At 40.2% G+C, this 25,753-nt stretch overlaps 1 protein-coding gene across 3 annotated transcripts in view; it reads right to left on the reverse strand.

Moving 5' to 3' along the window:
* Positions 1-25,753, reverse strand: part of tll1 (tolloid-like 1) — a 77,852-nt gene that overhangs the window by 6,320 nt on the left and 45,779 nt on the right. Inside the window, exons 14-22 of one of the 3 annotated variants that reach the window (XM_084715079.1) lie at positions 24,827-24,943; positions 24,556-24,701; positions 23,630-23,825; positions 23,405-23,530; positions 21,129-21,289; positions 20,850-21,030; positions 17,886-18,008; positions 10,812-10,937; positions 4,209-4,336 (exon numbers count right to left, since the gene is read on the reverse strand). In XM_084715079.1, coding sequence (XP_084571205.1) covers positions 4,209-4,336; positions 10,812-10,937; positions 17,886-18,008; positions 20,850-21,030; positions 21,129-21,289; positions 23,405-23,530; positions 23,630-23,825; positions 24,556-24,701; positions 24,827-24,943 — 1,304 coding nt within the window. The remainder of the gene's footprint in view (positions 1-4,208; positions 4,337-10,811; positions 10,938-17,885; positions 18,009-20,849; positions 21,031-21,128; positions 21,290-23,404; positions 23,531-23,629; positions 23,826-24,555; positions 24,702-24,826; positions 24,944-25,753) is intronic. The other 2 variants (XM_084715080.1, XM_084715081.1) reach the window with 2 other exon arrangements.

Below are 25,753 nucleotides of genomic sequence, written 5' to 3' on the forward strand. Positions count from 1 at the left end.
AGCCCTAATAGCCATAGTTTAGTGCTGATTAAATATCTTTTATTGTGACCAGTCCAAGGCACACCTGTGCAAAAGACATGCTGTTTAATCAGCATCTCTGCCACATCTGTCAGGCCGATGGATTATCTTGGCAAAAGAGAAGCGCTTACTAGCCTGGATTTTGACAAATTTGTGAACAAAATTTGAGAGAAATAAACCTTTTTGTGTGTTTTTTTTACTTAAACTCATGAAAAACTGGGAGCAAAAGCTTACCGTAAATCTATTTGCATATTCTTTAACATATAACAGAACTCATGCCTCCCTCCGTCTTTGCCTACACATTGCTGCTTACACCCTGACATGCATGTACACACTGTCACGATTCATAATCTAATCAAGTCACCGTGAGCTGAGTCATAACACCTTGCAGGCCTCTCTCCCACACACAGTCACACACCTCTCTGACTGTCTCTGGAGCCGCGCTCCATCACGCCGCCACAAACACCAAATTGATTTTTAACAAACCAGACGGAAGGAGAGAGGACAGGAGAAGGTGGGCCGACATGAGGAGGGGAAGTGTTTGATTCTGGGGTTGTGATGGTTTCCAGATGTTTCTAACTGTAGCTCGGCTGAGACACTGGTTTGTGGATCTGTTTACTACTCCCATGAGAATGTTGTGTGTGTGTGTGCGTGTGTGTGTGTGTGTGTGTGTGTGTGTGTGTGTGTGGGTGTGTATGAGACAGAGAATGAAGAAGTAATGACAGAATGACCTTCATGTGAATGCTCAGATGTCTGGTATTAAATTTATCCCGCTGTGATGTCACTACTGTGGATATAGAGAGCACCCCTGTTAATCTCAACTCTCACACACACACACTCACACTCACACACACAGACACACACACACACACACACACACACACACACACACACACACACACACACACACACACACACACGAAAACACACTAGCAAAACTCAGAAAAGAGCAAATCTCCCACTTTGGGTGTATTTGTGTGTAAATCACATGTAGTCACACATTCAAAACAGGTGCAAAAATGACAAAATGTGTCACGATATTTGATGATGTAATTTTTGGTTACGTAAACAGTGATTAGAGATTATCAAAACTAAATGACAGTTGATGACAATTTTGACAGCATGCAGCGAGCTCAGCATGCGACTGCAGAGTGGATGTGAGGCGAGGAGCCAAATCCAAATACTTTGCAGGACTACACTGAGAGTGTGTGTGTGTGTGTGTGTGTGTGTGTGTGTGTGTGTGTGTGTGTGTGTGTGTGTCTAGAATGCATGGGAATACGTGTGCATAGTGTAAAGACTGCACCGTGTTTGTGTGTGTATGACACTATTTGCATGGGAACATGAGTGGACTTTAGGAGGATTATCACCAATTTGAGTTCAAGGATCGAGATACACACCATTTACACCTGGTATTAAAATGGGAACTCTATCCAGATGCATTAACTGGATAATCCAATCTCGTCTTTGCGCTCCAACTTATTATTTGTGATGCATTCAGGGACCTCTGTCCTTCAGAGCAAAACCTATGTGAGAGTAGTTTGAAGTGGTGGCAAATCAGCCCAAGACTCCCTTAAAAAAATCACAGTTTTGTGAGTTGTTGAGTTTGGGGAAACTGTATAAAGTTTGTGAAACACTATAAATGACATTTTCTTATTTATTTGACCCCACTTTAAAATTTGGCAAATACATTAAGTCATTCCTTTCTTTGTATAAAAAGTACTGTGCCTTTTTAACAGCAGATCAGCTGCACAGATGAGCGCAGTACACACTGCCACGCACACAGAGTTGTTTGTTACTGTATATTGTTCATTTCACACCTCAGTATTGCTTTCATTTTTCAGCACTTTTGCTGAACAACACATCTTTTGGCCCTTTTCGTAGCACTAAATAGACCAATGATCAGCAGTTAGAGGCACGTCTCTCTCTTTTAGCCTTCTTGCTTGCTTCCTGTCCTGCCCTGCCAGCTGACCCTTTTACACAGACATCAATCTGGCTCTCTAACGGCTCTGTTACTACCTCCTTTGGCGGATCAGAGATAGAACGAAAATGACCCCACATTCTGCTGGTGAAGCCGAATAAAGGTGCAACATTCTTGCCTTGAACAGGCTGTGTAAAAGAGGCTTAAAATTAGGGCACGTGTAAGGGTTTGGCATGTAGTTGCGATGATTAAGATCAGGGCTACTGATGGTCTTATGCCAGTCAGGGTCCTAACAAATGTACAAATACAAACAAGTGTGTGTGTGTGTCTAGACCAGTGGTTCTCAATATGGAGGTCGGGGCCCCTAAGGGCGTCGCAAGGGGTCGCCAGATGGTTGTGGAGAATAAAATAAAATAACATATTGCGGCAAGCATCACGGAATGAGAGCCAGAAAGCAACTCTGAGCAACGTGAGCTCCTTAATCACAGTCCACTTAAGGGACAAGAACTCAAACACATGCAAAATACAGCTGGCCTCAAGAATATAACAGCCAAAACATAACAACACGAAATAGCAAACTTAAAAAACTACTCGGTTCACCAAGAATGACGGGAAGAAAAAAATACTGCCCTCATTTTCTGTGATATAATTTGTGTTTGTAATTAGAATAGATTTCATTTAGTGTGTTTGTGAGAGTCAAAGCTATGGTCTTCCTTTGTGAGTTTGGTAGCTTTCTTTACAGTTATCTCTTAACAGTCTCAAGGAGGTCATGAACACCAACCTGATTATTCTGGAGGGTTAAAACTGGTCAAGACTAGGGATCTGTGTGATTAGTCGACTATAGGATGAAATGGCGCCATCCTCGTGAGTGGGCACCTAAAATACCATTTGGTTAAACTATTTATCAATATTTCATTCATGTACAATGCCAGTTAACTGTTGCCTCTACACCGTTGTGCAGCTGCCTGCCACGAGTCTGGGCTGCGATGTGACAGATGACAGCTCTTAAATCCAGCAAAGTTTGTCAGTATCTTAATGTAGAACATGAAAGTAAGGATGAATGTAGGCTGTGTCAGATTAAACTGGCATATAACCACTCGACTGGGGCAATGTGGAACCACATTCAGCACAGGCACAGACGGAGCAGATGCTACTGCTAGCAGTGCTAACGTTAGCCACACTGTGTGTCAGACACACGTCAGCTCCGGGTGAACGATGATGTTTACCCCCAGACACTGTGATCCCTTTGGAAAGGTGAAGCATTTAGTAGGTTGTTGTCGTGTTTTGAAGGATAATGTGCACTATGTTCATATTGCATAGTGCAATGTGCCACACATTTCAGTAGCATTTATAATTCGATTTTACTATTGTAGAATGTGATTAACAGTTTTGAATGACTCTTAATGCACACAGTATTTTTTTCTGACAATGTTTAATACTATCAATTTTTAAGTTGTGCTCAATTTTAACTATTTTCTCAGTGTTTTCTTGCTGTTAGACCAGTCGACTAGTCTAAATTAAAATTTGCCTTTAGTCAACAGGGAAATTAGTCACCAGGAGTATTCCTAGTTAAAACCACCGCATCACCTCTGCAATTTGAACTTGCAAACAGCGCTGAGCATCTTCTGTGAATACACCTGAGTCAGGAGAAACTCTGCATCAAAGCTAACGCTGTTAGCCAAACACCATCTGTCTTGGCTCATCTCCTCTCCTCTCTCTGGACAAATAACCATACAAATCAGAACTCTTCAGCCTCCTTAATGCACACAGCAGAACATGAAGGTCTGTTTTTTCTTAAATACGTACATCTGCAGTAATTCGAAAAATGCGGAGGCGACTATCTGTGGTGACACGCAAATGCTTTACATGCTCAAACGCATGCATGTGTGTGGCACATGCATGCTAAACACACTCATATACAGTATTACACACACACACACACACACACACAGAAAGACACAAGGACACAGATGGCCACTGCCCAAGGCCTCTTTCTAATGCATGAGCACACGCTCGCAGTTAGCCCGAATATACAAACGCGCACTTTCTCCCCCATTCACATTTGGGTTTCATAAGTGGAACATGGGAAAGAGAGATCATCCTGCAAGAAGGGGGGAGGGCAGCCTGAGGCGTTTACATACGACATGACCCCACAGACAGAATAATGTATTGTTATGAAGAGGGGAAGAAGGCCAGTAATGCTGTAGGCTTTAAAGATTAAAAGAGAAATCCTTCACAAGCCTTGAAACCTGCCTGATTTCAGCTCACTTACTATCTTGACTCTGTGTCCCGGCGTGGCTGTGATGTCCCAGGTGCACTCCTTACGGCTGGGATACTTGTCTGGCCAGTTGGGGCTGCTCAGGGTCCCAGTTGGGCTGTGGATCTTATGCTCACACTCAGCTGGACACACACACACACACACACAAACACACACACACACACAAACACACAAGCGTAAGCACACACATAGAAAGGAAGTTAAAATCTTGGCTGCACAGGAAAAGGTCAGAGGAAATGGAAAGGGAACAGGAAGGAGAGAAACCAGAGAACCAAAGGAGAGAAAAGATTTCAAAGAAACACATCCTGATGACAAGTTCAGTGTGAATTTCACATGAACACATGCATTTACACAAAGACAAAAGAATTCTGCACTTTTCATTGACGGAGTACAGCACACAAATAACCAAAAGAATATCTCTCTATAATTAAAGAAGTATTCCATTACAATATTTAAAGGTTTAGAAATGTCATTATTCTGGATATTATTTGAACCTTATTACAAGGCTTTGTTGAATATTCTATACTATGGTCTGTTATTTCCTAATTATGAATAACAGACAGTTGCTTTGGGTGCAGTTTTGGTCACAGACTCTGGAAGACTTAGCAGAAGCAATAAAATCATTGTAAGTCAATATTTTGTGTCAAATTATTGTTTTTTTGTGAGTAACCATGTAATAAGCGGGATGATTCGTGGTGATTCAAGAGATCCTACACCACCCTTTCGCGGTTTATTTCGCAATAATGACACATTTGCTGTTCATTATCTTTTATTTTAATGTGATATTTTTAGACACAAAAGCAGAAAGTAATTATATGGAGATTTCTTTGTGCCCATAGTTACATTCAAATTGTTTTAACCATTCAAATAAAACACAGAACTAATTGCAACGACTACTTTCTAAAATCCAAGCTCTCGGTGCCTGGGTGCTTAGGAAACGGATCCTAAAAACAGGACGTGTAGGATTGGATCCCGAGTATCTATCTGCCCATTGTTAATGCATCCGGTAACTGGAATCAATTCACATTTAGGACTCAGCGTCAGAGTCCTGTACCGTGTCGGGTACCTGTGGGTACTGGTACAAAAAAAACTGTATAATGGGTAAAAATATAAAAAGAAAAATATAATGGAAACATGAAAAATTGTACTAATTCTGGGTGGGCAATGGACAATAACTTTTTTAAAATAGAGAATGAGACATGAAAATGATTATGCAGTATTTTAACATTAATTAGCCTAATGCCAGGATTTTTTTTTATTGTGAAAGCGTACGACACAACATTGACTCCACATCTGGTCAATTAATGGCACGTCACTAATCTGACAGAGATGTAGGCTACCTGCCGGCTAGTACATCTAAATGGATGACATAAAGGCAAAAATAACCAGTAGAGAATACCAAATTGTGGACAAAACATCATCGAAGGTCAAGTCAGGCATTTGAAAGACATTTGGTATGATCTGCGAGACACTGAGAATAACACTATCAGAGGCTTTACTGCTTGTAAAAAAAAAAAAAAAGCTTTTGGTAGCCACAAGCTAGGGACATCGTCGCTGAGGAAACACATCCAACAGCTGCAGGGGCTTTTGAGTGACTGCATATGAGTGCTTGATCAATGGTCGGGTCGTGGAATCTGTATTAACGGGTCTGAGCAGGCATGGATTTCATGGGTAATGGGTTGATTTCCGGCACTCAGCTTTGCAGGTATGATCACTGTGGGTTTGCAAAACTGAACCCGCGCAGGACTCTGCTCAGGATCCACCGTGGACGAGTCCAGCAATAACAGTGAAGTGAAAAATTAAAGGAAAACCCTGAATAAATTAATGAGGAAATAAAATTCAGACGCTTTAATATATAGTATGAGGGGTCAGTGAATGACTTGATGAAAATGAAAATGATGTGAAACATATGTCATTCCATTCACAGCCAACAGATCCACCAAGAGACCTTATTCACAGCAGCCATAGTGAGCAGCCTGAATATAAATTAGTATCATTGATATCACCTGTGTTTACTCTACGATTTCCCATCAAAATAGCTGCTGTGAAAAAGGTCTGCTGAAAGGTTGATTTGCACCTCTGGCTGGGATCTTCTCCAAAGAAAAAAATACCTCTAGGACCTGCGATCCATTCTGCTACTTTATTATGTTCCAGAAACAGGAAAACTGAACATAAATAAATATTGCTCTCAAAGCACCAAAAGTTTGCCAAAAGGCCATTTTTCATCTGTTGCCAAACTGCTCTGTTATTGCTTTGCTAGTCACTCCCAGATCCTTGCCTGAGTCCAGACCTCCGAATCCACCCACTATGATTCCATGAAGATGGCGATGGAGTGTAACCACAGATGTAATATATGCAATGTTGTGCAAGTTCACACTTAAAGAGCTAGAGTTCAGTTCACTGTTCCCCAAATGAACTCTTGGTTTTAAATTTTGAATAGAACCCTCTCCTAACAGGGACTTTGGAGTCTATATAATGACGTCATAATAAATGGTGCGCAATTTAATTTATATTAAAACATGAATATCGAATGTCCAGGATTACCTATATCTATAGTTATTATCAACAATTTACAACAATTTGAGAACAGTTTACACTACAGCAGAAAGCAAACTTGCGGAGAACAGAGAAGAAGAGTGAATATAATGCTGAGACTGAGACTCCAGTCTGCAGTGTAGTTCATACACTTCATGCTGCATGATCAAACAAAGTTTTTATACCACGTCGATATTTATGTCCATTTCCGCTTGCTATCTCTCCTTCTGCTGTGATCACTCTTTTTTAATCGACCGACAACATGCGCATCATTAAGTCTCTCAGGAGTGAACGACAATTGCGCTCATATTCATTAAATGCAAACTGATCCATTCAGTTCAACGCTCACCAAAACACCACATTCAACGAATACTGCTCTTTTAGCACATTTATGCACAACACTGAATATATAAACATCGTCTACAGAACTGTTGACACCTCGAACTGCAAATAAGGTCAGTTATGACACATTCTACGATGACTGTTTGATCCATTGAGGTTTTAAATTTGTGAAACTCAACTAGAAACAAAAAAAGCAATTTAAAAATCTGTGATGTCATCACAATGTAAATTCTATCAGCCGAACAGGAACTCACAGCCAAGGGCAAGGTTGGAAAGCGCAACTGTGTATATTTAGTGAGCTATATAACCAGGAAGTAAACCTGGAAGCCAGAAAACTTTTTTGGCTTTTGCACCACGCAAGCAGCTCTCACTGGACTGAACAAGCTCCATCTTTTCACTGTACCAAGTTCATTATAATACATCAATGAATTGACATTGAATAAACTTTACAGTTCAGTCTGACATCAGGCAAATTAGATTCTGCACTGCCAAACAATAGTGACATAATTTTAAGGAGAATCCAGTAAAAAGAATTCATTCCTCTTTGAAATACAACATATTAGCCTGGTTGTTGCTGATTTGTTGTTTTGAACAATAACAACAAATCAGCTGTGGGCTAATATTGTAGCATGCTAATAACTGTGAAGCAACTCTTTCTGGTTGAAGTTGGACTCTTGCCACCTGCTTTCCCCCTAGAAAGTTTGTATCAGTTACAAACACACAAAAATGTGTCCACAGCAGCCCTCACAGCCACACATGGCATTTGTGTATGTGTGTGTGTGTGTGTGTGTATGGTGTGAGTTAAATGAATGCCATGGTTTGATGAAGGTGATGGGAGGCAGGAGGCATGCACAGGACAACGAGATGTATTCCAGAGTGACAGTTTTTATTTAGAGTCAGACAAACTGAACCCATGTACAGAGTGAGATGGATGAATTTACAAGCACAGTGGTATAAATGTAGAGGAGAGTTTTCTAACAGGCAAAGTAATAAATACAGATGTCACATTCCACACACACTATTGTCACACCTTGTGCAGTTAAAAAGTCTAGCTACGTACATGATACAGATATAAAATGCTAGAATCGTGTTGTCTGACACAGCAGCAAAAGCATCTTTTCACATGATCAAGTTATTGTCGGTGACAGGAAATAGTTTACAATGCCATGGCATCATAAAACGACCAGTATTAGTCAGTAGTACCCAACAGTTTCAAGTAACAGATGTCTTCCTGTCATGAAAAACATTAGACGTGATCCCTGAGACCATAAAGAAAACTGATTTTTGGATGAAGTTTTTTATCTATTTTTTCTTTTCCAATGCTGGTGTATCATAGTGTTACACACGTCTGTCAGGTGACCACTATCACTGTAAGGTGATTTTTATATTATCCAACATGTTAACAGCACTTGTCACACTATCCAAATGTCCATCTCCACACTGTGAAACTTTCACACGCGCATACTGTGTGTATCTACATAACTACACACGGACACAGGCTGTGTGATGGGAATATGGATTTACATGACTCGGCAAGGTTACTGGGTCAAGCTGGTCTAATGCACACACAAACACACACACGCACCCACGTACACACACACAGGAAGACGGCGGTACATGTGAAGCTTTCAAGCTCCCAGATGTTTGAAACATGAGTGTTTTTATGAGCAGCACAGGGAGCCTTTAGTGAGGTGTGTATGTGTGTATTGATGTGGTGTGTGTGCACACGTTCAAAAGTTCAACTTCAAAGAGCGGAGTATAATATGTCAATTCAACAGTTGTGTGTCGGTGTGTGTGTGTGTGCTTGTGTGTTGGGCGTACATGGGAATGTGCTAATAGCTTTTAAGTAATGATGTTTTTTTGTCAAGAAATTCTCACACACAAACACAAACACACATCACAGTGAACACACTCTTAGTGACTTGCAGGCAGAGCTGTTTTTCAGTCAGTTAAGACAAGTTCAAGTTAAGCTTTAAGTCTTTCAAAATAAGTCTCGAGACCCGTGGACCACAGACCATGTCAAAAAAAGACGATTATATTCCATATTCTACAACATACATATGATTTATAACGTAATAAATTTGGAGACTTATTCTGTGGTAACTACCTTGAACTTGTCTGCTTCTGAAGCATCTTTGCACCTTTTAGGAAGGTTTAAGTCAAGTCATCTGAGACAAGTCAAACTCAAGACTCAAGTCTTCTGAAGCCTTAAGTCTTTCTGAGTAAGTCTTGGGTTCTTTAAGGCAGGTCCAAGTCAAGCAAGTAAATTTAGACAACTGTCAGCCAAGTCTCAAGTCTCTGCGAGTAAATCACAAGTCCTTTAGGGCAAGTCTTAGTTCAGCAAGTCATTTGAGAACAGTCAGAGTCAAGTCTCAAGTCTTTCAGGATAAGTGTCAAGTCTTTTAGAGTAAGTCTCAAGTCATTTAGGGAAAGTCTAAGTCAAGCAAGTAAATTTAGACAAGTATAGGTTAAGTCTCAAGTCCTTCATGGTAAGTCCAAGTCAAGTCTAAGGTCTTTCAAGGTAAGTCTCAAGTCTTTCAGAATAAGTGTTAAGTCTTTGTGAGCAAGTCTTAAGTCATTTAGGGCAGGTCCAAGTCAATCAAGTCATTTGAGACAACTCCAAATTAACTTTTCAGGGTTAAGTCACAAGTCTTCAGAGTAAGTCTTCAGTCTTTCTGCATAAATCTAAAGTCTTTCTGAATAAGTCTTAAGTCTTTCTGAGTAAATTTCAAGTCTTTCTGCGTAAGTCTCATGTCCTTTAGGCCAAGTCCAAATCAAGCAAGTAATTTAAGACAAGTGTAAGTCAAGTCTCAAATCTTTGTGAGGAAGTCCCAAGTCCTTTATGGCAAATCTAAGTCAAGCAAGTAATTTGAGGTGAGTCCAAGTTATATCTCCAGTCTTTCAGATTAAGTCTCAAATCTTTCTGAGTAAGCGTTGCATCATTTAGGGCAAAGCAAAGTCAGGTAGCTCTTTCAATGTAAGTTCATCAGGTCCAAGTCATGTCTCCATTCTTTGAGTGAAAATGTCAAGTCCTTGAGGGGCATGTCCATGTGAAGTCTGAAGTTCAGTGAAGCAAATTTCAAGTCCTTAAGGTCAAATCCAAGTCAAGTCTAAAGTATTTTAAAGAAGATCTGAAGTCCTTTACGACAAGTACAAGCAAAGTCTTTCAGAGAATGTCAACACAAGTAACTTCCAACTTGTAACTTCATTACAATGTGAACATTACAATGATTGTTCTTCTTCAATGCTGTGTTAATAGCTGACAGCAAGTCATTTTAATACAGAGTAATAAAAGTTAAAAGAATAATTAACTATCTAACACGTCATCAAGCCTGCCTCGATTTTTTGTTATTCCATTGTTTGTTGTTCTCAAGTTTCAAGTCAGTCAAGTCTTACAGTCTTCAAGTTAAAGTCATGTCTGTGGTTTTCACTTCTGTTACTTAATGCGACACATGCACACATCATAAGGCTCAAGTCTGCAGCTCTGCTTGAAGCCTCCAAGTGTAGAAATTTATAAAGAAAAACACTCTCCTCAAATGGAAAGGGCCAGTCTGTTGTCAGGTGGACTCTGGTGTGGATACACAGAGTAAGGGCTGTATGATGGACGATGACTGTTCTTGTGAATGAACACATGCTTGTGTGAATGTGGCACCACGTGCATGTGCGGTCCAATGTTTTTATGCCAGTGTGTGTGCTGATGTGAATGTACGTGAAACCCACCTTCCTTACAGTCATGTTTGTTCTCATGCAGTACAAAGCCATGGCGACACTGACAAACGTAAGAGCCCACTGTGTTGATGCACTCGTGCTGGCAGCCGCCGTTGTCCTTGCTGCACTCATCTTTGTCTGTGAGAGATACACATGCAACACATCACTCATGTGGAGACAGCAAAAAAGACAGGGTGGAGGGAAGCAAGAGGTCAAGCAGGGGAGAGGAGTGGAAGGAAGAGACCTTTAAGGAAGTGGAGGTGACTTTTTGAAAAAGAAAAAGTGGTGATAAGAAAAGGAGTGCAACAACAGGAGAAACGAACAGTGATACAAGGAGAGGACCAGACGGAAATCAAATCAAACCAGGAAGGTGAGGTCAACAAAAAAATGTACAGTACAACTAAGAGTAGGTGACAAATGGCAAATAAAAATAAACACGAACATAAATATCTAGCAATCATGCTAGGTAAACATGATCACCCAGAACAACTGTAAGACTGCAAGATACCTTTCATTATTCACCTTTGAAGTTAAAGTTTTTCTTACAGGGCTGAGGGTTAAAGAGAGATGGTCAGTTGAGAGTGTGCTATCACTGTGTCCAGTGATCACTTAGCAACTGTTTCTGGCTACAAAAGGCCTGCCAAGCTTTGGATTTTGGCATTTCCTGAACCTAAAACAGAGCAAAAGTGTAATGAATGGGTAAAACAGTGTTTGTCTGCACTAACATAAACTACAAATGTTAGCATGCCTCGCTTACTACATACAGTAGTAGCCAAGCAAAACTTCCATTTTATTAGTTAACTGTAGTATTTTGTGGAGTTACATTAAAAAAGCCCTGTTCAGGACCAGCACTTCCACTGTTTCATATAACCAACTGTTTGGAAGCTGGTCCTGGATACTGCTCAAGTATAATAATGTAGAAGTACTCAACGTAATGTCATCCATTGTTTTGTGGACTACCGTTTTTAAGCCTTGAGTTTGGCGTTGACATGGGACCATAATTAACAAAATGAACATTGTGCGGTATAGAAGAAGACTTTAAACTAGCAATTTAGACTATAAACTTATGAAGAAACTGTCAACTAAGGTAAAAAAAAAACAAGCAAGCAAGAAGTAGGGAAATTTTCTCATAAGCTTTCAGACAGTCAGACCTATTTTCGCAACCAGAACAGTCAGGCTCTGCTGGCTTTTAGAAAGAATGCGGGTTTAAGGCACTTCTGCATTGGCTTCTCTTTTCAGACCCAGGAGCTGCATCCAATATTTGTACAGTCCGTGACTCTACTACTGTGTATCGGTGTTAGCGGCTCCGTCCCGCACTTGATTGGATTATTAGGGACAGAGTTGCTTTTGCCAAACCCATTGGTTAATCCACGTCCCCAAAGACTTTTCTCTTCTAAAAGTTAAATATATATTTTACTAGGAACAATAATGCATAAATAAATCTCAGTGTTGTTTGCTATAAAGGAACATAGTTGCCCCTCTATTCCAATGTCTGTCGTTGATTTAATCATTAGTCAGTGAGAAGAGTCTTAGTTGACCATGTTTCCATTTATTTCTTAGTAGCAGAAAAATAGTCAACACAACACAATAGTCAATAATGGCCCACTGCTAACTAGGCTGTAGCTACCATTAGCTAGTTAGCTCAGTTAGTAGCTCTATTAGACTGGGATACAGCCTCAGAGACTGAATCAGGCCAGTTTGATAACCAGGGATACAACACAGAGATGATTTACAATTTTACTACAGGGATGATGAAGACAGGTGGGATCAGGCAACATCATAAATGTACAATGACTAACCGACTAATGGCTTGAGCTGACTAGGAAAGTCTTTAAACAAAGGCAGCCCTATCAAATGCATACTTCCCTCCTTAAAAACTCAAGAGACTGAGTTTTCAAACAATTAGCATGATTTCAATTTGCAGAATGGAGGGTCACTGGCAAGAAATGAAAAGTGCTTGTTTACCTCTGGCTGGAATCGGGGACCACTTGTTTCAAGAATAACTAAGAATTTGACGGGTTGCACGTGCAATGCTACAATGGAAATCTTGAGAGGCGTAGCAACAGTAATCATGGGAGTGGGGCTTAGCGAAAGATCAGTTGAGATGATCCATCACAGCTTTAAATATTGTCTGCAGCCCGACTGTTTCGAAATAAAAACCTGAAGTTTGCCAAAAGAAAGGTTATAGAAGGAAAGAGAGAGAAATATTAGAAAACATACTAACATCTAGAGATTAACAAAAGAAAGGTTAGAGGGAACTCAAATTAGCGTTAAGGTGGCAGACAACTACAGGGTTAAGTTAGTTAGTTTGCGCGTGGTTTTGCTGGCCTGTAAAACTGTCTTTGTGCTGCTCTCTGGGTTCTTGATTATAGCTGCTCTGTGGTCAACCTCTGGCCTTGGCTCTGAAACCTCTCTGACCATAACAGCTGTTTTCAGCTCAGCTGTTCTCTCCTCGGGCCAGACCGCCGCAGATATATCAGTCTGATCAGTGTTCACGCAGCCAACTGAAGAGAAACTGTAAAATGTGAGGAGAGCTACTGTCATCTTGTTTGGATCTTATGAGCCTTTGGAAAGATACTGGAGACCTAGTTCTCTATGTCCACCCGGTACATGGTAGGGTATTTGGGACTTTAGGTTGTCATGGTGACGCCTAAATGTAGACCACAAATTCCCCCCATAAATAATTTGATTAGATTTGTCCATAAATTTGCATTTAAACAAGGAGACCTGATTTTCTTGAAAGTATATTAACGCCTCACTGGTGTATTTAAAATGGCTGCTTATTATGATTTTTTTTTTTTTTTTTTGTCTAATTAATTCCTCTTTTGGCTCAAGTAACTACCTCAGTAACATTAGTGGTTATAGATGGTTAACTATTTAAACTGTTTTAGGATTTAATTGCTCAAAACTGTAAATCATGGGTCTAATGGGGCATTTAAAACATTAACAGTAAATTGTTTTTGTCAGCTTAGCTGGTGCTGGAAACACAATTTACAGATACAGTTAAAGAAACCTTAAAAGGACAGTTCAACATTTTGGGGAAACACAGCTTTCTCACTGAGTCTTAGATTAACAGATCAACATGGTCAGCTCAGCTCTCGGTGGCGGCAAGGCACTAAGAGGTTGTATTTAGTCTCTTAATTATCATAGGTGTGTTTTGGGTGTGACACAAATTAAACGAATCAGTGTCATCTGTCATTCCCTTTAAATTGCTTTGTGATTTTAAGTCGTGCATTCAGCAAGTTGGAGAAGCGAGCGCTTTTCTGTTGAGGAAACAGATCAGCTTGTGCGTGAACTCAGGGGACACTGGAATGACCCACTTGCAAGAAATGCAGCTCAGCAGTGACTTTGACGGCAACGTGGAGTACATATGAACATCTGGCATCTGTCTCCAAATTATCTGACAGGAGATTACAGATGTCTGTTACAACCTGGTGATTTGTCTTTGCCGAGGGGCAGGTATGTCATCTCCCAATCCTCTGTCCCATCAACATCTCCATTTAACTACATATGAGCAACTGAGGTGGAGGAGCCCTGTGTTTGAGTGTAAGTGCATCATGAACCTGGAGCTTCATATTTACAATAGAAATGTGACACAAGGCTCACACGTTTGTTACACTGTATACATTTGATTAATTTATTGATTTATTAGTTTGTTATTGCAATGATGCAAGTCCACATTTGTTGCAAGTTTTTCTCAACTGATTCTTTATAAAGTCGATGGACCACATGTCAAGTAAACATTTGTTCTTGTCCTCTTCCCATGTGCCACCGTGGCTCATTCTGTCTTGTTGTGTTGTTTTTCCCCTTTCCAGGTCTGACAACAGCCTGCCAAAAACTTGCTATAATTCAAGTTCAAAGCGTCCAAAACAGTGTTTTCACATGAGAAACGAACCAAACCATGGTTCAATTTGATCTGGACCGACACTGTGTCTTTTGGCTAGACTTTTGGTTTGGCTGAGGGAGGTTTCACACCTGTAATTTTGGTTCGGATCAAACTGAAATGTCTGAAAGTCCAGATCAAATGAAGCAGGGCCCTGACAGTGTCATCTATATTCTGAATCAGCTTTTTATGCCTTCACCGAAGGCTCACTGATGTTTACAGTGAGTGAAATGTACAAAACTAAGATTTCCAGATGTCCTGTTTTATGCGTTTTCCTAAAATTCCACCTGACATATTTGGCATCTTTGGAAAATAAGGGATCAACACTAGAACTTGAAATAAAGTTCTCTGTGAACTTGAATAAAGTTTAGCAGCACAGGACGAGTTTACAATGACTGGCCCAGTGGCAGGCCGCTGCTTGTTAAGAGGTTAAAAGGTCTAAATGCCTGTAGACTTAAAAAAAAAACAAAAGAATAGACCAACACAGCTGAGTTGTTTTCTCACTTCTCGCTCATTGTCTCTGCCTCATCCTTTAATTTGTGGCTTCTTCTCAGCACACAGCTTCTCAGTCAGTATGGCTGGGTGATGACAAAGGCTCCTTTAGTGAAGCTCAACGCAGTTCTCAGGGTGGAGGTGGAAGGAGCAGGGAAGCCTCGCTATGTGTGTGTGAATGTGTGTGTTGAGGGGGGGCTGCCACGTTGACAACAACAGTGATGGTGTCAGAGACAGGAGCCGAGAGGTGGAGATTTACAGATGACCGCACAGGAAGACGGAGCATGTACAGCGAGTGTGTGGGAGACAGAGAACAGTGTGTGTGTGTGTGTTTGTGAGTGTGAGTGTGAGTAAGAGACAGATTCCTATAAAGAGATGTGAGATTAGACACAGACGCCCAGTCTCACCTCAACTCAAGAGCTGGTGAATCAAACTAGATCTGCTTTTAATGAAACCACTAAATCCTCCTCTCTCTCTCTCTCTCTCTCTCTCTCTCTCTCTGTGTGTGTGTGTGTGTGTGTGTGTGTGAGTTTGTCTGTGTCTGATGTGGTATTACGGTGCTATTGTGGGCTCAGTCTCACCCTATCACAGGCTAAGAAGCTTTGCAGTTGATGCTACACAGTGTTCATTGTAGCTTTCTTCAGGTCAAGCACACAATGTCCACACGCACACACACACGCACACGCACACTCACATGGATTAGTAGTGTGTGGGAGGCCGTAGGGACCTCCCTAAAGCTGCTGGATCTTTGCCAACCAAAAGCTATCCCTGGAAGCTTCTGACAATAGCAGAGCAACTCACACAGCAGCGTTTAATACACACACACACACACACACACACACATATTATCTCTATCCGAGTAAGTAATTTCTCTATGAAATCATGTTCCACTGAGCCGTCTAACTACGTGTCCCAGATGTTTTGCAGGTAGTTTTAGAAGTGCTCGTCGAGTTGACAGCTTTGCTTCCTCTGAATTAGGAGGAAAAAGGCCAAAATGTTAAACTGAAGTTGCCTTTTGGATCAGTTTCCCTTTCAGTTACTGTTAATTTTAAAGTAAGTAAAGAGAAATTTGGATCTTTTCATCAGGACAACTTCCTACAATTGTTATGATCTAATGTTAATATCCAACAAAATCATCCCTGCAACAGTGACGAGGGGATATTTGTTGTGTTTTTGCTGGGGAATCATAGTGGTGTCCCAATTCCATACTAATCAAATTAAGCTTCATTGAATTAAATTAGGTTAATTTAAAATTTAATCAAATGGTGGGCAGTTGTGACATTTATGGGACAGAAAAAAAAACAATAAAAAAGTAATTAATTTTCAGTTTGGGAGGTTTCCAAATTTGAAACTGACTGCAGCTTCCTGAAGTTATTTTCACTTTTACTACAACTAGTAGAGTACATTCACTGCTTAAGTGCCAACTGTAAATAATAAAAGGAAACTTGTATTTCAAACTAATGAACTGTGTTCTACTGTTTACATGAGACCATTACAGAGGGCTCCACTATGAAGCAAAATTAACATTAGTGAGGTCTGCTGAGTCTAAAGTTTTTAATGTTAAGAAGGTGGCTCTATTTTAACATAGCTAGATCGCCATGGTAACTTATGGGAAACACATGACCTGCTCCAGAAGAGGCTCTGTCGGTTAAGTTTCAGATTAAATCTCCACTCTTTAACTAATTATTTTCCTGACAATATTATTTACAGTATAAATGATTCTCAGCAGAGGGAAGACACTGTATATGGAAATCTGTTAGTAACGTCCCCAAACAGGAGAGCAAAATGTCTGTTTGATCCTGCTTGCTGCAAAGTCCATTTTACACTGCTGCTATTGCAGCTCATAGAACACCAATTAGAAAATTGATTAGTCCATTGGTATTTATCATATTAATTCAATAAAATTAATTTTATTCTGATTTAGCCAAAGTCTAGAGTGATTTCCATGTATTTCCTTGATTATGAGACAGTGTCAAATAAATGCAATTCTGTATCATGTTTTAAAAAGCCTGTGTCAGGTTTATTGCTTTAGACCTCTAAAGTGCAGCTGTCATGTTAGAAATAAATGGCGGAGTGAACTGAGCGGTAAAAAATAAATATTAATTTACTAACTAAAATTTATTACACCTTTTTCCGCAATGTTCTGCCAGCTTTCCTCTTTTAAGTGTTGCTTTTTGCTGGAATATTTTTTTTTAATTCTTCATATCTCTCCGTTATAACAACCTTTTCCGCCTGACTGAAACAGGCAGCATACAAAAGGTCAGTTTTTGGGAGGAAGAGTCAAATGATGCACTAAACACTTTATTTTATGAGAATACAGAGCCTGATGAAGAAAACCTTGGTTACAAATAAAGTCATGTCTGTCTATACATCATGTCTGACTGGGGTTTTATGCAAAGACAGCCTGGCTATGCCATTTCTTTTTGTTTTTAATTTTCCCTTTGCATGGAATTTAGACTACTGAAAAGCATATCATGACATAATTATCCTGCTGAATTAATGTTATTGTATAACATTATTATACGATACTGCATTATCATCTGTAGTTGATATTCAGAAGTATTTGTATATAACATGGAACTGGGACAAACACATGTTTCCCTCTGGAGAAGAATGGATTTAATAAAGATCCTTGTGATTAAAGCAGGATCCATCCATTCTGTCATCACACAGTAGACCTGAGCCAATCAGAGACTGAGAGGTCATGTTACCTCTGACCTTTGACGAGGACGCCAGCTTGTTGTTGACGTGGCCACGAGCGGGAGAGCGGCCGCGTTTTATGTCCTGGCATGACTCAAACACAAACATACGCTCTTGACACAGAGCCAGCCTGTCTGAGGGAGAGAGGGCAGAGCGCAGGGTGGGTGCAGGAGGCCTGAGAGCTGATGGAGGCTCAGGAGACAGGAGACAGCGCGACAGACAGACGGACACAACACATGTACACACAAGCAGAAAAACACGGGGATATATGCACACACATATGGATATTTTCACAAATACTTAACAACATGCAAGCGGACACACACACAAATGATCACACAGAGAAGGTGGGCAGAACAGTTGGCTTTACCTGTTTTTCAAATGTAACCACAATCTTTTCCCCTAACCTTAAGTGTTTCATTTGTTTAAAGTTAACCATTTTAACCACACAGTAGCTGCTAAAGACATTATACACAGTGGTGGAAGAAGTACTGAGATCTTTTACTTGAGTAAAAGTACCAATACCACAATTTACAAGTAAAAGTCATTCATTTAAAATCTTACTGAAGAAAACGTGCATAAATATCATAATCAAAATGTACTTAAAGTACCAAAAGTAAAAATATTTCTTCTGTAAATTATACTTTACTATATTTATTGATGAAACAATGTGTTAGTAGCGGTCAGTTGAGCCAGCTTGATACAGCGAAGTTCTGTAGTTTAGTCCACCGGATGCCAAAATACCAGTCTAAAGAGTCACAGGCTAAATCTGATGGGTTGATTAATTGGAGAGGAAATAAGGAAAATCAAAGTTCTGCTACACAAATTTCTATTAATATTTTTGATTTTTTTTATCTATTATTTGCTTTTTAGTAAAATAATGGATAATTCAATCTCTTTTGAGATTCGAGGTATTTAAATGAAACCATCAGAAAGTTTAGAGGGGAAAAGTCCCATCAACAACTCGCAGACATCTGAGACATGATAAAAACCGCTGTTTAAATCTTCGACTAACTGTATTTGATAAATGGATTATATGTTTTGTGTGAATGTAAAACCTTCATTTGAAAAATAACTAGTAACAACAGCTGTCAAATAAATGCGGTGGAGCAAAAACTAAAAATTTCCCTCTGAATTCTCGCAGAGTAGAAATATAAAGTAGGACAAAATGGAAATACTTTGATTGCAGGTAGTGAATTTAGTGTTTTGATAGCTCAGAATTGTATATTAATGCAGTATATGAGTAAAAGTACTTATGCTAAGTAGGTATAATTAATTACCACAATTGAATCATCAAAAACACAAATTAACACAATATTGGCTACTGCATGCAAAAATTATTTTGGGGATCTGTTGCAGGTTGATCAAATATCAGTGTTGTTGAAATAGTCTGCAGGTAAATCTTCAGCCCTGCAAACTTGGTTGCAGCCCAATGAAGAAATTCTGTGGCTGAATGTTAAACAACAGCACAGCACTGAGTGAGTTATTACAAAAAAATGTCAAAGTTTGCACCGCAGATGGCAGCAGCTTAGATTTATGTCAAAAACAATGAATTCCAGTTGTCAGCCAATTTCATGCTGAAATTAAAGTATCGCAGAAGCGACGTCTGGGTTTCTGGTACAACTTAATCTACTTCCAAGTTGCATGGAGAGGGGAAACATTTCAGCCAACACTTACAGTATACAGAACAACTTTATCATCATCATCATCATGTTGGCTTCATCAGGATCATCAGGGAAATTAAAGTCCAGAAGAAACAGCATCTTGAGAGTATTCTGCTTCTGCGTTGTAACATATTTCTGAGTGAAACAGGACAGGCAGCCATGACATATAGCTAAGAGGAATTTGATTCGAACATTGAAAAGGGGGTGTCGGTGTCTTAAATTTCACGCTGCATTCCATTAATAACCTCAGAAGCTGGACGTTAGAGCTGACAATAACTGAGCTGGTGGTGCTCCAGTAAACAAGTCATGAAGTCCTGCAGATAACAACGCATTTCGCAGTATTTTGCACGTACAACATGTCCACATATGGAACTTACACTGTACTGTGTGCACGAATGAGACACAAGTACAGACAGAGGTGCTAATAAACAGTCTATAGACTCTTTTACAGCCGACGTAATCAAAAAGCTGCATGCACATTTCAGTAACGGAACAATCGGTCTCCCCCAGTCATCACCCAAATGTCTAGTTGTTGCATGTACAGTTGAGAGAATCAATATTCCACTGGTCGACTGAAGATGCAGAGGATTATGACAGGATCATAACTGTTTCAGAGGAAATGGCGGTGTCTGTGGCTGCAAGCTATTTAACATGTTGACTGGACTGAGGACACAATTAAAACTGCTCATGTGCTCAGCGCCCATTGACAAGATGTTGCAGTCCACCATACTTCCATTACAAACTATAAGAGGGTCTACACTACAGCTTTTTTAATGCACAGGGTGGCCGTCTTGGATTCTGACATCAGGGTAAGTGAGGCTCGTCCAACTTTCTGAGTCAGAGATCCAACTTCAGTGGGTGTTCCAGTTAAAATTTCCAATTGGAAACTCAGAATTAGCTCTCTGGGTGGATGTCATGATATTATTGGTTGAAAAAGGTTGGTTCAAGCCTACATAAACACGTCAGATTTTGTATTTGAGAAATGAAATATGATTGGTTCATGATTGATTGTGATTGGTACAAAGAAATATATATTTTGTATTTATTTAACATACATTGTTAAAATATGTGCACAGTATAACTATGTGTGTGATCTAATAGGATTAAACAGCCATTTTTCATTTAATCTTGACTTTAAAGTTCTCATAGAAGAAGCTTCTCAAATTGCTTCTGCAGCAAAATTAACTTCTTTGTTGATCATCTGTACATTCAATTTGTTCCAAGCAAAATACACAGCTCTGCCCACCCCTGAAACACACACACACACTTACACACACAAACAAACACAGAGATGTAACACACATGTCTTACCTGAGAAGAAGTGAGCCTTGAAGCCTTTCTTGGAAACAGTATTGTCGGACTTGAACTCGATCCTCATGTTGTTGTATTGAGACGTGATGACTTCAGGGACCTCTGTGCCGCAGTATTTACCATGCAGCTTAGAGTCGGATGAGAGGCCGCTCCGCACCTCCACGTAGTCGTATTTACACACCTAAACACACAAATAAAGCTCTTTTAATACACAAGCTCAAAGTGAATACTAAAGTCAGCATCTCCCTTCTCCTTTCATTATGAGACACAGTTACTCACCTCATTTCCCTCCAGCTCAAAGGCCTCAAACTGCATGGAGATGCGGTACTGAGTGGGAGCGACCACCTGCCACACGCAGTTCTTGTTGGGCGGATACTCTTTGGGCCAACCAGGAGTGCTGATGGTCCCGTTCAGCTTGGAGAGGAGACCGCCACATGCCGCTGGAAACACACAAACAGTTCAGACACAGAAACATACATGCCTCGGAAATTATACACATGTGTTTACATGCTTTACAAGCCGCAAGGACGGAGCTGCATATATTAAGTAGGAATTTTGATCTGTTTTATTTTAACATCGTGATGAAAGTGGGATTCCCTTGACCCAGCCAAACCGCACTTTACATTAGCGTGTGGTGGAGAACCCGGTCAATGCTTAGTCAGTTGTTTCGACAATTTCGGTAGCTTTTTAAAGTTTTGAATCACTGCATTCCAGGCTGCACCAACTGGAACCCCTCAAATCCTCAGTTTTACAAACACGTAAAGAAACAGAGCTCTCATGTTTGAGTGGCTGGTTTTGTGGAATGACGAGATTTTACTGCCACATTTTTGATAAACAAACACAGTTGTATGAATTTAATCTGATCACAAGGGTTATAGTTTGGAGATGATTTAGTTAAAGGAACATTTCACCCCAAAATCCATAATTTTCCTCTAAAATGTAGTGCTATTTATCCATCTAAGTTGTTTTGGTGAGAGTTGTTGACTTTTGGAAATATCAGCCGTAGAGATGTCTGACTTCTCTTGAATATAATAAAACTAAAGGGTGCTCAGCAGTGAAATTAACTATTTCACCTTCATTTCTTCTGTTTGTTTGTTTGTTTTTTTTTATTTTAAATAGAACTTTGTCCTACCAGGGACACTGGGTATTCTTATTTTTGGAAGATTTGAATGGCTATAATTATAGTTATTAACAACAACTTAAAAGAATTTGAGAATTTCCCAACAAGGAGCTTGGAAAATTCTGACTTCCCAGATCAAACTGAATGCACCTTAATGCATGAAAACTGCAAGGAGATAAAGCAGGAGACAAGACAGGGGTGAGGGATGAACATAACGAGGATATACCTGTCTGTCTCCAGTGTGCAGCAAAGTCCAGGTCATATACTTCAGGCTGCATGATCAAAGATGATCTAGACTAACTAGGTCATGATTTCTGAAAGGAGATATTGTTTTTGGCACTTTAAGTACCACAATCCAAGTGTCATCTAGTCACATTATATTGGAGAGAAGGCAGACATCTCTTAGGCCAGTATCTCCAAAATCTCTGCAACTCACACCAAAACAATCGAGATGGATAAACAGCATTCAGGTAAGAGGAAAAAATATGTATTGTTATGTCATTTTCCTGATATGTAAAGAAATAGAGCTGGTTGGTTGTGGCAATGCCACATTTTTGATGACCACAGTTGTTTACAGCATTGATATTAGTCAGGAGGGTTATAGTTCAGATATGAGGTACTTGTGGATGGAATGTGGACGACAAACAGGTCTGTTGTCTGCTGCAGATTCTGCTTCTGCTGATGATGCCACAGGGAATATTTGTCACAGAGAAGCCAGATTCAGCTCAAAGGAAAAGTCATCTGTACTGATGTTTGTTCATTTCAAGGGGAAGTATGTAACGTGACCCAAAACAAGTCACTGAAGAAACACCTGTGGAGTTCACTCACAGGTTTTCCTCAAACAACAACTCACTTATTGTTATACTCGACCTTGTTCAGCTCTTGCGAACAAGCATTTCTCCAATAATTTTTCCTTGTTGAGGTGGACATGATGAAATGTTGTACAAAAAATGAGCCCAAATGTCACTGTAATTGAACACACAGATTGATACTTTGAAAATCCATTTTCTACATCATTTTCCCACACATTAATTCACTGTGGATGCCAAAAAACAACTGCTCTTCAAAGATGTACAGCTAAACCACAGTTTGGATATTTCACTAGCAAAGCTGTTTCTCCCTCTCTGTGTCAGAAGTGGTTTGTTCAGTTGTTTCAGTATGTGGGTCATTACGGGTAGTTAATTTATTTCGTGGGATTAAAGGACTTTCACAGCATTTGTGGCATTGGAACAGCGAGGCATGTGGCTTTGTGTCGCAGAGATGTTTTTTCCTGTTGATGGAGGCTGCTCGGATGTGTTTTTTGTGATGACTTAGACTCATATCCTACAGAAACACACAGAGGCCTGCAAAGGAATGCACATACAAACATGAATGCAGCATTCCAGACACACACACTCTCTCTCTCTCTCTCACACACACACACACACACAGTTACCTTCACAGCTCTTCTTGTCTGGAGCTAGTTCATAGCCCGGGTCACAGGCACACTTGAAGCTGCCGAGAGTGTTTACACACCTCTGTTCACATCCACCATTGTCTGGCTTGGCACACTCATCCTCCTCTGAAAAACACACACGTCAGAGAACATTTACACACACAAATGAAGAATGTTTTGGTTAAAAGCCATGTGAGAAACACAATCATGCACACGCACACACACCTTTGAAAAAGTTAGCAGCAAAGCCGGCCTTGTTGACTGTTCCGTCTGAGACAAACTTCATCCACAGTGTGTGCGAGGTGGAGCGCACATCCTCAGGTTTGTCGTAGCCACAGAACCGACCAATCAGAGGGCTCGTCTCCAGGGGGCCGTCTCGGACCTCCAGGTAGTCGTAAGCGCAGCTGTCGTGCCTCTCGATCTGCAAAAACAATCATGTAGGAACACAATGAGATACACAACACTGAATAAATAACAGAATAGAAAATAACAGAACAGAACATCACAGAAAAAAAACAGAACAGAACAGAACAGAGTTGAATAGAACAGGACAGGACAGAACATAATGGAATAGAACAGAATATCGTATAGTAGAACAGAACAGAATCAGAAACATCAGAATAGAATGGAGTTGAACAGAGCGCAATAGAACAGAACATCATAGAAAAGGACAGAAAATAAGAGCGTAGAGCAGAATAGAATATATCAGAATGGAACAGAACAGAACAGAGCAGAATAGAATAGAATAGAATAGAATAGAATAGAATAGAATAGAATAGAGCAGAGCAGAATAGAGTAGAACAGCATAGAATGTCTGAGGCTGGTGTAACTGATCTTAGCTCCTGTGTGAAGGTGAACTTTGACCTTACCTGTGTGAGGTCACACTGGAGACAGAGTGAGCCATTTAGCACACTGACATTTTTACAGCATTAAACTGCAAAACTAATCCTCAACTGCCTGCTGTGGGTCAGTGTACACTCACTCAAACACACACACACACACCATCATCGTTATTAACTTCCTAGCAGCTATACGAGCGTGAAATTTGACCCAGACATTCCTGAGCACACAAACACACACACACCGAGGGGCAAGAAACACACACACAAACATGAGCGCACACACACACACACACATAAGGAGTGAGTCACCTCGAAGGCCTGGAAGCTGAGCCCGACGTTGTATCCCTCGGACACGGTGATCCTCCACACACACTCTTTGGAGGGTCTGTAGTCATCAGGATAGTTGGGAGACTGAATCTGTCCTGAGTCCTTTGTGATCTCCCCGCCACAGATCGCTGCACAGGACAGAGACAGAGACAGACAGACAGAGACAGGATACATTAATATGTGTATGTATTAATTCTAGAAGTTCCACTGTATTTCTTTCATTATCTGTTTGTTTCTACGACAGAGGAGTTACCTTCATAAACGGCAGCGAAGCCTTTTCCCACCCAGTTGCTGCTGCTGCGGAACTCAATCCACATCCTGCTGTCAGTGGAGACCAAGACATCAGGAACTTTATCTCCACAAAACCTGCCTGTTAAAAACACACACACACATAAAAACAAACCCTGTGAGAATCAGAACTTGTGTTGTCCAGAAATTGTTGGTGAAATATAGTCTATGAAATGTGATGTGAATTATCTCAGAAAAACATAACACTCAAACCTGACAGCGTGTTTAGAGTCACGCTCAGGCTGACAGTAGCTGTGCATTTAAATACACAGCCTCCTCAATCATTTCTGTGTCCCAAAGACCACTTTGAGGGCTTTGAAGCTTCACTGTCAATTACCCACAAATATTCAAAGCTTTGGGGAGGCTACCATACTTTCCTCGAACATGCAGCCATTATTTATGAGTTTAATAAAAGACAACGACAGGAGGGGAGACATCAGCCACTGGTCAATTCCCGTCTCTGAATTATCAAAAGTTGTCAGTCACAGCCCCACGCTTGCTGGACCACACTTTCATGCATGAATCAAAAATGCTATTCTGCACACTACACATCTCGTACACAAATATAAAAATATGTTTTTTATGTGTACAGGTTTTGAGGCTAATTAAATAGGATACAAGAGCTCCATTTCTTAGTCTATCAGTATTTTCATTCTTTTTCAGTGCAGCTGATGCAATGTCTCCTTCCAGCACTTGAATACTGATTTGGTCATCAATGGTAACGGTAGAAGATTCACAGATTCAAAGCATTTAGGTGAGTCTTAACAGAATCACCTGTCAAAGAACTTTTCCTTGTCCTGGATAATGCTTTGCTGCCATGCAGCGTTATCTGGCAGAATATTGCATTAAACATTCAGATGCATTTTATGTGATATCGGATTAATATTTTGCT

Source organism: Lutjanus erythropterus, chromosome 3 (genome assembly GCF_056507025.1).
Source record: "Lutjanus erythropterus isolate fLutEry1 chromosome 3, fLutEry1.hap2, whole genome shotgun sequence".
In the NCBI taxonomy this organism is placed as follows: Eukaryota; Metazoa; Chordata; class Actinopteri; order Lutjaniformes; family Lutjanidae; genus Lutjanus; species Lutjanus erythropterus.